The 13,823-nt window shown below is 29.9% G+C and overlaps 5 protein-coding genes across 5 annotated transcripts; 3 read left to right on the top strand and 2 right to left on the bottom strand.

Annotated features, from left to right (window-relative positions):
- The first annotated feature begins 32 nt into the window (after positions 1–32).
- LOC113392755 (protein-serine O-palmitoleoyltransferase porcupine) lies at positions 33–2,018 on the top strand. Its single transcript, XM_026629316.2, has one exon. It carries the CDS (start codon positions 249–251, stop codon positions 1,572–1,574), a length of 1,326 nt encoding a protein of 441 aa, XP_026485101.2. The 5' UTR covers positions 33–248; the 3' UTR covers positions 1,575–2,018.
- A 52-nt stretch (positions 2,019–2,070) lies between these two features.
- On the bottom strand, positions 2,071–3,360 carry LOC113392757 (DNA repair protein XRCC2-like). The gene is made up of 2 exons (XM_064220968.1): positions 3,312–3,360; positions 2,071–3,236 (listed from the first exon to the last, which is right to left on the bottom strand). Exon 2 carries the CDS (start codon positions 3,221–3,223, stop codon positions 2,423–2,425), a length of 801 nt encoding a protein of 266 aa, XP_064077038.1. The 5' UTR covers positions 3,224–3,236; positions 3,312–3,360; the 3' UTR covers positions 2,071–2,422.
- A 2,153-nt stretch (positions 3,361–5,513) lies between these two features.
- Positions 5,514–7,402, top strand: LOC113392353 (torsin-1A). The gene is made up of 6 exons (XM_026628738.2): positions 5,514–5,816; positions 5,890–6,161; positions 6,231–6,382; positions 6,573–6,718; positions 6,865–7,012; positions 7,107–7,402. The coding sequence occupies exons 1-6, from the start codon at positions 5,684–5,686 to the stop codon at positions 7,234–7,236; spliced, it is 981 nt and encodes a 326-aa protein (XP_026484523.2). The 5' UTR covers positions 5,514–5,683; the 3' UTR covers positions 7,237–7,402.
- A 64-nt stretch (positions 7,403–7,466) lies between these two features.
- LOC113392354 (autophagy protein 5) lies at positions 7,467–9,411 on the bottom strand. Its single transcript, XM_026628739.2, has 5 exons — positions 9,071–9,411; positions 8,660–8,865; positions 8,461–8,585; positions 7,803–8,003; positions 7,467–7,723 (listed from the first exon to the last, which is right to left on the bottom strand). The coding sequence occupies exons 1-5, from the start codon at positions 9,224–9,226 to the stop codon at positions 7,617–7,619; spliced, it is 795 nt and encodes a 264-aa protein (XP_026484524.1). The 5' UTR covers positions 9,227–9,411; the 3' UTR covers positions 7,467–7,616.
- A 286-nt stretch (positions 9,412–9,697) lies between these two features.
- Positions 9,698–11,116, top strand: LOC113392355 (ribosomal RNA small subunit methyltransferase NEP1). Its single transcript, XM_026628740.2, has 3 exons — positions 9,698–9,999; positions 10,301–10,544; positions 10,752–11,116. Exons 1-3 carry the CDS (start codon positions 9,856–9,858, stop codon positions 11,072–11,074), a joined length of 711 nt encoding a protein of 236 aa, XP_026484525.1. The 5' UTR covers positions 9,698–9,855; the 3' UTR covers positions 11,075–11,116.
- The last annotated feature ends 2,707 nt before the right edge of the window (positions 11,117–13,823 follow it).

Here is a 13,823-nt window from a genome sequence, read left to right as displayed (position 1 = left end):
GTTGATTGACACTTCTAGATTTTGATATTTCCATATTCCAACATTCTGACAATTCTTATTTCTTATTGTTAATTGCTTCTATTAATTAAACAATAAAAATATATATATATTTTAAATATACTACAGAGTTTTGATAAGTGAAACATAATCAGCAAAGTGGAATTGATGGATTTTTCAATAATATATTGCACGAGATGTAAAACATTTACTTCCAATCACAAGTAGCACAATTGCCGGCGTGCATTAATATGGATGAAGAAGATGAATACTTTGAAAATACTTGGACTTATATTTCGTTGTGCGGTGAACCGACGCTATATGATGGACTCCGATTCGCCAAAGATTTAATCTTAGCGAATGTATGTTTGCGCTTTATCATACAGTACATTTCTATGCCTCACAATGTGAGACACAGTTTGTCTCTCGTATTTGGAAGTTTTCTTCTTTATTACAACATTGGCTGGGCTCTTATTTGGATTTACGGCCTCACCATCGGAACTTATGTGCTAATTATTTATTTGTCCATTTTTACAAAAAAATGTAGGGGATTTTTCGTATCTTTTTGTGTAATATTATTTTTATTATTGTGTGAGATATACTTAATAAATCCAAAAACTTGGCAGCAAATCAGAGGTGTTCAAATGATAGTAGCAATGAAAGTAATTTCTGTAGCTATTGAATTAGACAGAAATTTGTTTAAACAAATGTTGAATCCACTTGAATTTGGTGGGTATATACTTTGTCCTGCTAATTGTATTTTGGGTCCATGGATATCTTTTCACACTTATGATCAATATCTTCATGTAAAATTTTTGACTAAGAGATGGGTGCAGATAATTATATTCAATCTTTTTATTTCAATGTTTTGTTTAGTTTTATCTAATTGTATAGTGCCTTGGTACATAGATGATAATGTGAGTAAATGGTTGACAGCTTATCGTGATGCTCAAGCATTTAGAATGTCTCATTATTTTGTTTCAAGTATGTCAATTGTTTCAATGATAAGTGCTGGATTTGGATTAACTAATGATTGTCATTCAGATTTACAAGTAACAAAACCATTCTTTATTGAGCTACCTAGGTCACTTGTTCAAGTTGTTATATTTTGGAATATTCCAATGCATCAATGGTTAAAGAATTATGTTTTTAAAACTTGTCAACCATATGGTCAATTTATATCAATACTTACAACTTATGCGGTATCATCTTTGCTACATGGCTTTAATTTTCAATTTTCTGCAGTATTACTCAGCATTGGGACATTCTCATATGTAGAGTATAACTTTCGTTATAAAGTTGCATTGGCTTTAGAAGTTTGTTGTTTAGCCAACCCATGTGTTAAACAATGTGAACACAAATATAAAAAGAACAGTCTCTTAGCTGTCTTTGTAAACACATTATTTTCTGTTTTAACCATCATACATCTAGCCTACCTTGGAGTTATGTTTGAAGCCTCCTTTTCTGTTCAAGAATCAGGATATTCATTTTACAATACTATAAATAAATGGGAAAACCTTAATTATTTTAGCCATGGCCTTGCAGCATTTATGTATTTAATTTATTTAATGATGTGATATTAATTGTATTTAGAGGAAAATATTAACTGAAAATCTTAATCTCTTATGATCTCTATGATGGTATTTATAGGTTAATTATAAAACTTAAGTGAAAATAGATAAAGTTAATAATAAAAGTTGAACAAATATGTTAAACCAATGCAATCTTTCATTATTGAAAGTAGATATGCACTATATTATGTTAACTTTGATGAAATTGGTAGTTAAAATAAAAGTTTATAGAGATTACAAACATAACTTGTATTCTGTCATACTGCTGAGTCAATAAAATTGGAAACCTTACAGGTTTGCAAAGATTTGGTTACTAGGTTTTAACTAAATGCACAATAATTAGGTAGCGACTTTTATCAGTATTTTTAATTCGATTAGTATTTTACAATTGGGGCATAGCAGTATAAATATTATATTATTTCTGTAAATTGGGTATATTTAAGCCTTTGAAAAAATAATATGTAATCTAATTCAAATTTATAAAATAGCATTTTTGTTTAAAGTATTCAATACAAAATCAGTACATAAATTAAGTTATTGCTTGGTGCAGTGGAATTATCATATTTTATTAAATATAATGGTTTCACCAAAAATTGTAATCCATCATTAGAACTAATGTTATGAAATTTATTAAATACTTCCAGTTTATTCATCATACAAGTTGTTTAAAATAGATAACACTTTATTCTCTTCTTCTATTTAGATTTATAATAAATTGCACAATAATGTAGAAATTGTAGATTGTATGGTTATATCTCAAATAGTTGTTTTTATCTAATATTTCTACCCTTTATAAAATAGTTGATTCCTCTAACTGCCAAATAAAACAATTGATTTCTTATAGTGTATTTATCTCACATCCATATTATCTCATCATTAATTATATTAAAAGCTTTTTGAAACTGCTTATCATATGTCCTCACATTAATATGATTCTGACCATTGTCATTGTAAACTATCTGTATTCTATAGTTGATTTGTTCAATTACTGGTTTTTCACAACAGGGTTCCAGGTTCTCAATAGGTTCCTTATTAGTGCTGAAATATTCTGGTCTGCTATAGATAACTGTAACTTTGAAATCTTTAACAACTTTTTGTATCATACGAAGTAACTTTTTTATATACAAATCCATTTTAGTAACTTTTTGTAAATCTTGTTCATCCCAATAAAATGCTGTTAATGTGTCAAATATTATCAAAGATATATTTGGGTTCTTTATCAAAAAAAAATCTAAATTCTGTATAGTTATATAAAATTGTGTAGATTCATATATATCTACAATAAACATTTTTTTTAATATTGAATTAAGCAAAACATTGATATTATTTGTTGATGATTTGTGGGTGTTGTCATTGGATAGTTTTAAAATTTTACTCTTAGCTATATTTATAAGATAATCTAAAGTCAATTTTCCATCAGTATTAAAAACTATAACACTAGATTCTGGTCCTCCTAATTCATTTGAAATTAATGATTCACATATAAATTCAGCGAGAAGACAAGCAGTACTTTCTTCACTGTAAATTTCAATAAATTCTCCAAGATTTGGTCCATTTCCAAAAATAGTGGGGTAAAACCTTTGAATTCCTGTTTTTTTTGTTAATCGGGCCAATAACTGAATACCTGATTCAACTTTACACTTAGTAGACGTCATATCTGTTGATAATCTAGAATCATCTTAGAATTTAGAAAATTAAAGTTTGAAACAGAAGTATCCTAGATATTTCAAATACTTTGATTACCTGAACTACTACGAGTATCAAGAATCAAATATTTTAGTCGTTCTAAATAATATAGAAAGATATTGTAATAAGATAACACCTCGTATAGACGGTTTTATTCTACATAATAAAAGTACATAGTTCTTAAGAGTGACATATGACATAAGTTATAAAATGATATAAAAACAAGGAGGTTAAATATTACTACAGATATGTGACATACAGAAACCATTAGAAAAAAAGTTATTTATCTATCTATGACTTCGATTATGCACATTCGAATAATGGCGAAGTTGTCGCGATTTTTATATTTTTTTTGAGTCAATCTCCTGTTATTAAGTTATAATCTATTATCTCACACTATTTCGACGATTTTGAACTTACTAATGTAGGTAATATTGGTAGCATTGTAGTTGACTTAAGGAGTACAGAGTAGTGTTGCATATCGATAGTCCACTATCGATAGACTATCGATAATTAAGGTGTTAGCGATAGTATCAATAGTATTATCACGTGTCAATACTATCGATAGTGTCAATAGTATCGCTGCTACCAATAGTGTTGCTCACGGAGAACTATCGATACTATCGATAGTACTGATCAAAACGATACTATCGATATCCTGAATAGTTTTCGAGGTCAACTATCGATAGTTCTACACGCTGGTACAGAGTACAGTACATAGATAATACATATAAGGCTAAGGCCGCATAACGGTTTTTTCCAGCTAGCGGTTAACCGCGAAACCGCTTGAGACGCACGCACTACGATTAAAAACCGCGAAACCGCCCGCGATTCTCATAGTTTAAAGATGGATTTCAAGATCGTAGTATGTTTTGTTGCTCTGATATTAAGAAATAGAAGGAGAAGATGTCAGCGTAAATTTCATAAATATTGGATTCATCCACTCACAACCCGTAGATTTGAGAAATTATGCTCCATAAGAAATATCAAAGTTTAAGAGAACATCCTAAGAAATTTTTCAATTACTATAGGATTTCAGTAAACAGCTTTGATAAGGTTTTACACATTTTGCGTCCACACATCACTTTGACCTCATCATCATCATCACACGGTGGTCTACCGAATACTGACCAAAAACCACCTGCGGTTATCGCAAGTGCGTGCGCGCCAACTAAATTCTATGGATTACAAATTTTGTCGCGGTTGTTACCCGCGAGCTTTTTGTAACATTTCACGGTTTTGAAATCAGTCGCGGGTAAAAACCGCAAGTGCGGCCGCTTGTATTAGTTTCCTTAATACACAGATTCATGCGATTAAAAACCGCAGCGGTTTAGCCGTAGTGCGGCCTCAGCCTAAAGCTTCCAGTCTACGTAAAGTTAGTGTAGATAAAAATCGTAGGATTTATTTATACACGTTTCTTGATATAAAACTTTAATAATAAGAAATTTCAGAAGTAAGTCTAAAGATTTATCAGAAATTTTGAGAAATGGTAATAATTTGGGTAATAGGATTCTCCTAGCCAAATGATTATTAATACAGTTATAAATGTTATAATAACATGATAATGTCAACACTTAACATATTATATGTAGCGTAAATCAAAGTCGCATTGAGCGTCTTATCTCACGTTCACTTATTCCTAAGATTCGCAATGGTTTTGAGGTGCTTAAAATTAAATTGCTTCGCTGACTATATTATACCCTTTTTTATGTTATAGGAAAACTGAAAAAGAAATATTTAGAGGAAAGTTTCAGTCAGTACATAATTATCTATACTTATCTCTGATAAATTATCACAGTTAACATAATTATATTTTAAAATTCAAATAAACATATATATTTTTCACAAAAAATAACCATTACATGATCTATCACGATATAGGACTCAGTGTATAATAAAATCATCATCATCAAACGAAATATAAATCAGGTATTGACTATCCTTACTAGGAGAATTCAATAACCGATATTCAAACTGTAATTTTATACTTTTAATATTCTTTGATTTTATAAAGAAAATAGGAAGTTATAATAACATTATTATAAGAAATTTTAATTTTTAAAATTCAATATGACATTAGAAGTAGCATTGATGTTTAAATTTCTGTAATTTGATTATTTAGCGATTAAACAAATAATCGCTAAATGTTATTTGTAATTTTATCTTCAATTTCTGAGATTTTTATTAAGTGGCTGTTTGCAAGTATCCTTGTCCTTTTCAGGGAGTTTTAAACAAAAAAAAATGTAAATGTCAAAAAAATCAAAGTTCTCGGCACTCGCTAGTTTTAAAATTATTGAATAAAACAAAGGAAAATATTTTTGTGACAAAAATAAATCAAAGAAAATTTGCAACAGGAACTTTCAAATTTTAAGTATTTATTTTTCTCGTAAAAAAGGTTTTTTAGTAAAAAAATATAATATATAAAAAGTATGCTGTTAGAAATTGTATTTGGAGCTGCTGTTTTCGGCAGTAGCTGGTTTAAGTGGGATTTAATTAAATCAAACACAATATGTCGTTACACAGAATGTTGTGATGTAAATCACGTTCCATTCGATATCGATAGTGAGTACTCGAATATTTGAATACATAATATGAATAACTCAGTACAATCGTAATAATCTATTTATTCCTTCAGAACTTAGACAATCGTTTTCACAGAAAATGTTCGGGCAACCTTTGGTGAATGAAATTTCAAATATACTTGAAGCCCATAAGAATTTATATAATAATAGTAAAGGAAGTAAAAAAGCTTTAGTTTTGAGCTTACATGGTTGGTCCGGTGTGGGAAAGAATTATGCAGCCACAATGATAGCTGAAGCTCTGTATAGAAAAGGAATGCAAAGTAAATATGTAAAACTATTTATGGGAAAAAAAGATTTTGATTGTTCAGATGTGCAAAAAACTCAGGTTAGCTAATGTTTTAAATTGATTTTACAGTTAATCATAAATATATAAAAAAGTTAATGAATATTTCAGATTGATTTAATAAATAAGGTTAATGAGTTGGTAAGGAATTGTCCTGCATCATTGATCATATTTGATGAAATACACGAAATGTGTCCATCCATTTTGGACGCTATAAAACCAATGCTAGATCATCACCATGCAGTGGATGGGGTTGACTATAGGTAAACTTGTAACTCTTAATACTTTTATTCATAACAAGTAAATTAAAAGTGAAGTAGCATAATAACAAACTGTTATGATACATATAATTCACAATTTTTCATGAATAATTTTCAAAATTTCTAACAACACAAAGTCCAAAGAGCTAATGTTAAAAATAATTCGATCATAAATAAATTTATTAAATTTCAGGAATACCATTTTCATTTTTATATCAAATATAGGAGGAAAAGAAATAGTAACTAATTTATTAGACTTATACAGTCAAGGTATAAAACGAAATGATGTTGATTTCCACAACTTTGAGCCCATTATAAGAAGAGCGGCATATAGCACAGGTCAGCTTGCTTAGCACTTAATGACTACACCTTATTGATAATATGTTACAAAATTACTATTATCATTTTACTATTACAATTTTTTTAAATGAATTTGAATTGATTAGTATTTTTTGAATATTATCCTTGAAACATCTTATTCTCAGGTGGATTTGAAAAATCTTCAACCATAGCACAGCATTTGATAGATCATTACATACCTTTTTTACCACTTGAACAACATCACGTAGAAATGTGTGCATTAGCAGAGTTTCGTGCTCATGGAATTTATCATCCCACTGAAGAAATGATGGCGTGAGTTAATTTAATATAAAAAAAAGATTTGATTAATAAAAACGATATAACTAGGAACCTTTTAAGCATCTGTTAATATTTAATTTTATTTCAGAGATGCTCTATCTGTGATTACATATGGACCAACTGAAGAACAACCCATTTTTGCAAATAATGGTTGTAAAAGATTTACAAAGCAAATTCCATATGTAATACTTAAACATAAGAGTAAAACTGAACTATAACATTTTACAGTAAATGTTAATATTATGTATCTGATAATTTGACTAAAAAGTTGAATGTCTAGCTTAATTTTTTAGGAACCTCAGATGTACCTGTTTATATCATCTCACGAATGTCCTTAAAGGAATTAAATTTATTTATAACTTTTGTAAATAAAATATTTAATATTAAGATTAAAATCATACTAACATTTGTTTAACTCTTGAGTACATTTTGGAATAAAAAACCATGGTACAGGAATGTAGTGATTTTAATAATAGCTTGTCTCATAAGATTGCAGTTATAAATATATTTCATAATTTACATAGCTCTATATGAAAATTCTTGTATTTGCTTGGTAAATTATTCACTCCCAAATGATTAAAATGCAGTAACAGTAAGCTTAGCACATGCAAATATGTAGAAAATTGTCAGGGTAGCTCATGTGTTCTGAAAGCCACTGAAGTGGTGTGTCCAATGGGATAAGGATTCCATGTGTTCTTAGTTTAACTGCAAAAATTATGTATTTAATGTTTTTTTTTTAAATAATCAATAATCTTAATACAGATAATCCTTAAAATGAACTAACCTTCTGGTTTGTCCGGATATAATTCTGATAGGAGTTGTTGGATAATCTTTCGGCTTCCATCATTATTTTTGGGGCTTATTAGTCTTTGACAGCAAATTCCATCATCAGAATACATTCTAATTGGTATATGTTTAAAACCTTCGTTGTCTCCATGCGATTCCATTAATCTTCTGTTTATAGCCCAAAATTGGTCAAACTTATCTGTAAAAGAAATATTTCATATTGTAAATGAATTTCAATCATAAATAAAGTGTCATAAGAATAAAACTTGATAATTTATTTCCTATATATTTTCTCATTTATTTCCTGTGCATTTTTCTATGATAATTAATATTATCGTAGAAAAATATTTTTATATGAGGGCATAGTAAAAAAATACAACAGAGATGACTCTATGATATGCTATAGGCAGTAAAAAAACAAGACTGATGATGAGGGTGATAATATAAGTTAAAGACTTAGTCCACCATCATTATCACTCACTTGCCCTATCCAATTTATTTGAGCTATGTGCAATGTGTAAACTACTAAGAAAGACTGCTAAATGCCTGATGACAATCCTCCTTGGGAATGTTGAACCTGGTGAATCGCTCAATTAATGGAAGCACTCAACACAGGTAGTGTAAAAATCTGACTAACAAGTTTGTTATGGTTTTACCATTTTGCAAACCTAGCCATAACTGATTATGGTCTTTCTTTTGCATTGTTGACATTACTTGTCCTCTGTGTTTAAGTACATCTGCTTCTTTTACTGTAGACATGTAATGTGCTTCAACAATATCTCTAAAATAAAAAAAGTGATGAATTAACACAAATATATAAGACAAAACACTTAAAGCAATTTATGAATGTCATACTTATTGGGGCAACGTAGTAAAATATTTTCTGGGAACTTTGTAAAATGAACTGTTAAAGTCCAGGGCAGCTGAGGGTCATTTCCACAAAAAAGATCATAAAGAAAGCCAATGGGATAGTGCCACTTTAGCGGCTGTCCATTATAGTCAAGCCACATCTCATTGTCAGCACTTTCTTGGGATATATAACGTAAAAAATGTCTTTTCATCTGAAATTAAATAGTCAAAAATAATGACATTTCGTAAAAGAGCTTCATGAGTCAGCAATTTTAAAAATCCAACCACAAATTTATAATATACAAAAAACACTCAGTATACCATTGGATTGTAACAAATAATATATTATAAGTTGCGGTTTTCAGACATTTTCTATTTTTTGTCCTATATCAAGTCGTCAGTAAACAAAAACAATACCTTATCAGTAACCAAGGGGAAATAGCTCAATCGTGGCACCATAACATAAAATGGGTCAGGCTGTTGTATTTCCATTATTTCTTCTTGGTGTAATTGAAAGCATATTGGTAACTTCCCATCCCATATTTCTCGTAAAACTTCCCTATCGTTAGCCATGGTTATTGATTAAGAAAAGCTTTTAAACCCTCAGACAAATATTCAATAAATAATTTATTGCTATATTTACTAATTTATTGCATCTCATTACTAAATCGTTTATACAAAAACATGTTTTATTTTAAATTATTTGTATTAAATCCAGATTTTTTTTTGCGTTTTGTTAAAATGTACAACCTTTAATTTGTGACACTGACAATGACTGTCAATTGTCATTATTGTTAGATATAGAGCTGTTCATATTTTGCTCAGAGGATCGGAACAGCGATTCAACGGGGAATTCTTCTAGAATTCTTGCCACCATTCGTGCGGTCAGGATTTTTACAATAATTATTTCTTATTTAAATAGTTATTAACATTAGGGCTAATGTTAACAATTCCTATGTAAATAAAGGTATTTTTAGATCTGTCATAAGTAATGTGCGTAAGTGACATTGACAGTAATTGTCAAAAAGCAGAGCAGTATATATTATTTGTTTTTTTGAATTTTCTTTCATCAAAATACACGTGGTTTGGTTAACCATATACCATTATAACAGATGAAAAATCCTTAAACGATAACAAAGATAAAGAGTTTATTAAAAGCAAATAGGAAATTCTCAACGTTGCAAAGTAAAACGGTTTTTATCATGGGTAAAAAGAGAAAACTTGGATCAAATAATGATGATTTTGAATTTGATCCAATTCCAAGGCATTTGGTTACATCGCATATCAAAAAACAAGAGAAACGTTTAATAGTTATTTTAGAAAACGCTCAGTTAGAAACAGTAAAGGTAAGGTAATTGCTTTCTTGTAATAGAATATTATTAAATTGCAATAACACTTATTAATCAAAGTTTAATTGTGACTTTTAGACAAAATAGATTACACGTTCATTTTGTTTCGTTATTATTAAATAGTTAGACAATTTTAACTATTTAAAACTATTAAATTCCAATATTTATATATGAAATATGGATCATTTACTAATCAACGGTAATCTAAATTTTTTATTAAAGTGTTTTGTAGGTTTGTACTTATTACTAATCAGGATATAATCAATACTGAAGTAAACTTCATGTTTTTGTTTTTCAGGCAGGGAATAGTTTCGAGCTCTTAAACTGTGATGATCATGCCCATATTTTGAGGAAAAATGACAGAGATCCAGGTTCATGTAGGCCTGACATTGCTCATCAATCATTACTTATGTTAATGGATTCACCTTTGAATAGAGCGGGCTTGTTGCAAGTGTACATACATACAGAAAAAAATGTTTTAATTGAAATCAATCCACAAACAAGAATACCAAGAACATTTAAAAGATTTGCTGGTTTAATAGGTAATTTACTTCAAATAATAATTGCTTTAATAAGTTTTGATTCTTTAGTCTCATTATGCAGATATGCGATTTCTTTATTTATTTAGTATAAGGCACATCTCATGTGTGAAGAAAAATTAAAAATAAGAAACAAAATAAAAAAAAATATGATTTTTTATTAATTTGTATTACAAACAATCTGTTTTAATTATATTTATATAATTTCAGTGCAACTTTTACATAAGTTTTCAATAAGAGCATCTGATGGTCCAATGAAGTTATTGAAAGTAATCAAGAATCCTATTACTTCACATTTGCCTGTGGGTGCTACTAAATTAACCATGTCATTCAGTTCAAAACTTGTAAAGAATTGCCGAGAATTGGTACCAAAGGATGAACCAATTGTTTTAGTGATTGGTGCTATGGCTCATGGTAAAGTTGAAGTAGATTATTCAGAAGATGTCATCTCTATCAGCAATTATCCACTATCAGCTGCATTAACTTGTGCTAAGTTGTGTTCCGCCTTTGAAGAAGTTTGGGGAGTAGTCTAAAGATTATTGTATAAAACTACTATTAAAAATTCATTAAATACATTATCTAGCTTTTTATTCCATTTGTTGGCTTGTTTATCATATTATGTACAGTTTTCCTATAAATTTTAATAGTATACAATTGAATTTATTGTTTTATTATAACTTCTATAATTATTTTATTCTAATAAAAAGTTTTTATTAATTCTTGTAATGAAATACTAAAATAATTATTTAAAACTATTTAGCTTCCTAAATACGATTGCAATCGTAATTATGTTGCATTAATTATAAAAGAAAATATTAAATTAAAAATTTTACATTTGTAATGTGTATTAAAATTATCATTATTTTCTGGTTGATCAGTGACGACTAGAACAAAAAATTTGTAGTTAAATGATTCTATAAATTTGTAAGTTAAGAGGAAGATTAAGAAAATAACCTAAATACACTCTGCATAATTATTTAATTACGTATCTGAGTAATTGGATTCAGTGGATTGATGTAAATGGAAAGAGATCTCTCGGAGCTCCCGTTATTGTGGAGTTTCCTCAAGGATCAATTCTTGTTGCATTTCTCTTCCTCGTTTATATAAATGACTTGTCACATCTTTTAGGTAATAAATTCGATTGTTTGCCGATGATACTTCTTTAATTTTTAAATAAAAAGACGTCTTTCAATATATAACGATGTGAAAAATGCTTTCTCTGAAATAGTACATTGGTTTAGTGTTAATAATTTACTGTTAAATAGTAAAACGAAAAATGTATTAAATTAATTACTCCCAATGTATGATGTGTCAAAACGAATGTTCTTTTAAATGGGGAAGCGTTAGAAGTTTTAGAAATAACAGAGTTCCTTGGTGTTACAGTAGACTCTAAGCTCCAATCATAGCTGTCTCAAGCTATGCTGGGGCCCTGGGCACTCATGAATTTGGGGCCCTTTTGGTAGATATTTACTACGATGTCCAAATAATTCGCTTTGGGTCAGGCCTTAAGTATAGTTTCAAATAAACGGAGCGGTAATTTTCGTATATTCGTAGGAATCTGATTCTGATCTTTTTTGATAAATATATTAGTTATTTCTTACAAATATATCACATTCGAAAATATACATAGCAGTCAACGTGAGAACAAACATGTGAAAAAAATTGTTGGTTCTTCGGGGCCCTCTCAGGATGGGGGCCTTGGGCACGTGCCCCATGTGCCCTATGGTAAAGACGGTAATGGCTCCAATGGGTACCTATCCGATTACACTTAAGTTAGTAACACTTTTTTGGGGCAATGTATACGTTTTTACATCAAGATCACAGAAAACGTTAAAAATATTCAATTGTAAAATTTAAAAGAATCGATAAAGAGCATTTGTGTGCTAAAGGATATCCTATAAAAAAAACTTTTTAGTTGATTGCACACCTTGGGATTCAGATGATCGCCTCCAGGCTGTTTCAAATATGTTTATTATTATTGTACATGAAATCAATACTTGTTATTATGAAATTTAAAAAAAAAACCCGCTGAGTTTCTTTCGCCGGTTCTTCAAAGGTCCGAGGTGTTAATTTCCGAACCCACAGTAGATTTTTGACTAAGCAAGTGTAACACTTCCATATTGAATAAAGATTTTTGATTTGATTTTTTGAATTCCATAGATAATAAATAATTCATTTAAAGGTAAAAAAACTCTTATTGTAAAAATAATATAAAGCAACTAAGTATATAAGTACTTTACTAAGTATATAGAGCCGAGATGGCCCAGTGGTTAGAACGCGTGCATCTTAACCGATGATTTCGGGTTCAAACCCACGCAGGCACCACTGAATTTTCATGTGTTTAATTTGTGTTTATAATTCATCTCGTGCTCGGCGGTGACGGAAAACATCGTGAGGAAACCTGCATGTGTCTAATTTCAACGAAATTCTGCCACATGTGTATTCCACCAACCCGCATTGGAGCAGCGTGGTGGAATATGCTCCAAACCTTCTCCTCAAAGGGAGAGGAGGCCTTAGCCCAGCAGTGGGAAATTTATAGGCTGCTAATGTAAATGTAATGTAATGTAAGTATATAGGTATAAAAAGGGAAAGGTAATATGTCATATGATATCATAACAGAAGAGTGCATAATGCTGATTCTTTGTATGGATGTATGATTGGATACTTTGTATAAACTTTTTACTTGGTGGTAGGGCTTTGTGCAAGCCCGTCTGGGTAGGTACCACCCACTCATCAGATATTCTACCCCCAAACAGCAGTACTCAGTATTGTTGTGTTCCGGTTTGAACGTTGAGTGAGCCAGTGTAACTACAGGCACAAGGGATGTAACATCTTAGTTTCCAAGGCTGGTGGCGCATTGGTGATGTAAGGAATGGTTAATATTGTCTATGGGCGGTGGTGACCACTTACCATCAGGTAGCCCATTTGCGTACCGATATCATAAAAAAAATCAAAGTCTATCGTTAAACTTAGAAGAAATAAGGAACAAACAAAGTTATTTTATTTTATTTATTGTATAGTTACACCAGCAACTTATCACTAAACACTTAAAATTAACAACTGGTATAGGTAATATTCAAAGTGATACGTCTTTAAGGTTGTAAAAAGTTAAAAAGCTTAAACTGTTTGGTCTAGCCATATATCAAACTGGGGCATTTAACGTAAAAGCTAGCAACAAATACTGACTCTATAGCAATATTCATAGAGTCAAGATGGTTCAGTGATTTGAACACATCGTGTCCGAAAATTACGATATCAAATCACGGAAAAGTACCACTGTGT

This window comes from Vanessa tameamea, chromosome 5, assembly GCF_037043105.1.
Source record: "Vanessa tameamea isolate UH-Manoa-2023 chromosome 5, ilVanTame1 primary haplotype, whole genome shotgun sequence".
In the NCBI taxonomy this organism is placed as follows: Eukaryota; Metazoa; Arthropoda; class Insecta; order Lepidoptera; family Nymphalidae; genus Vanessa; species Vanessa tameamea.
This window is presented reverse-complemented; position numbering and strand designations above follow the sequence as displayed.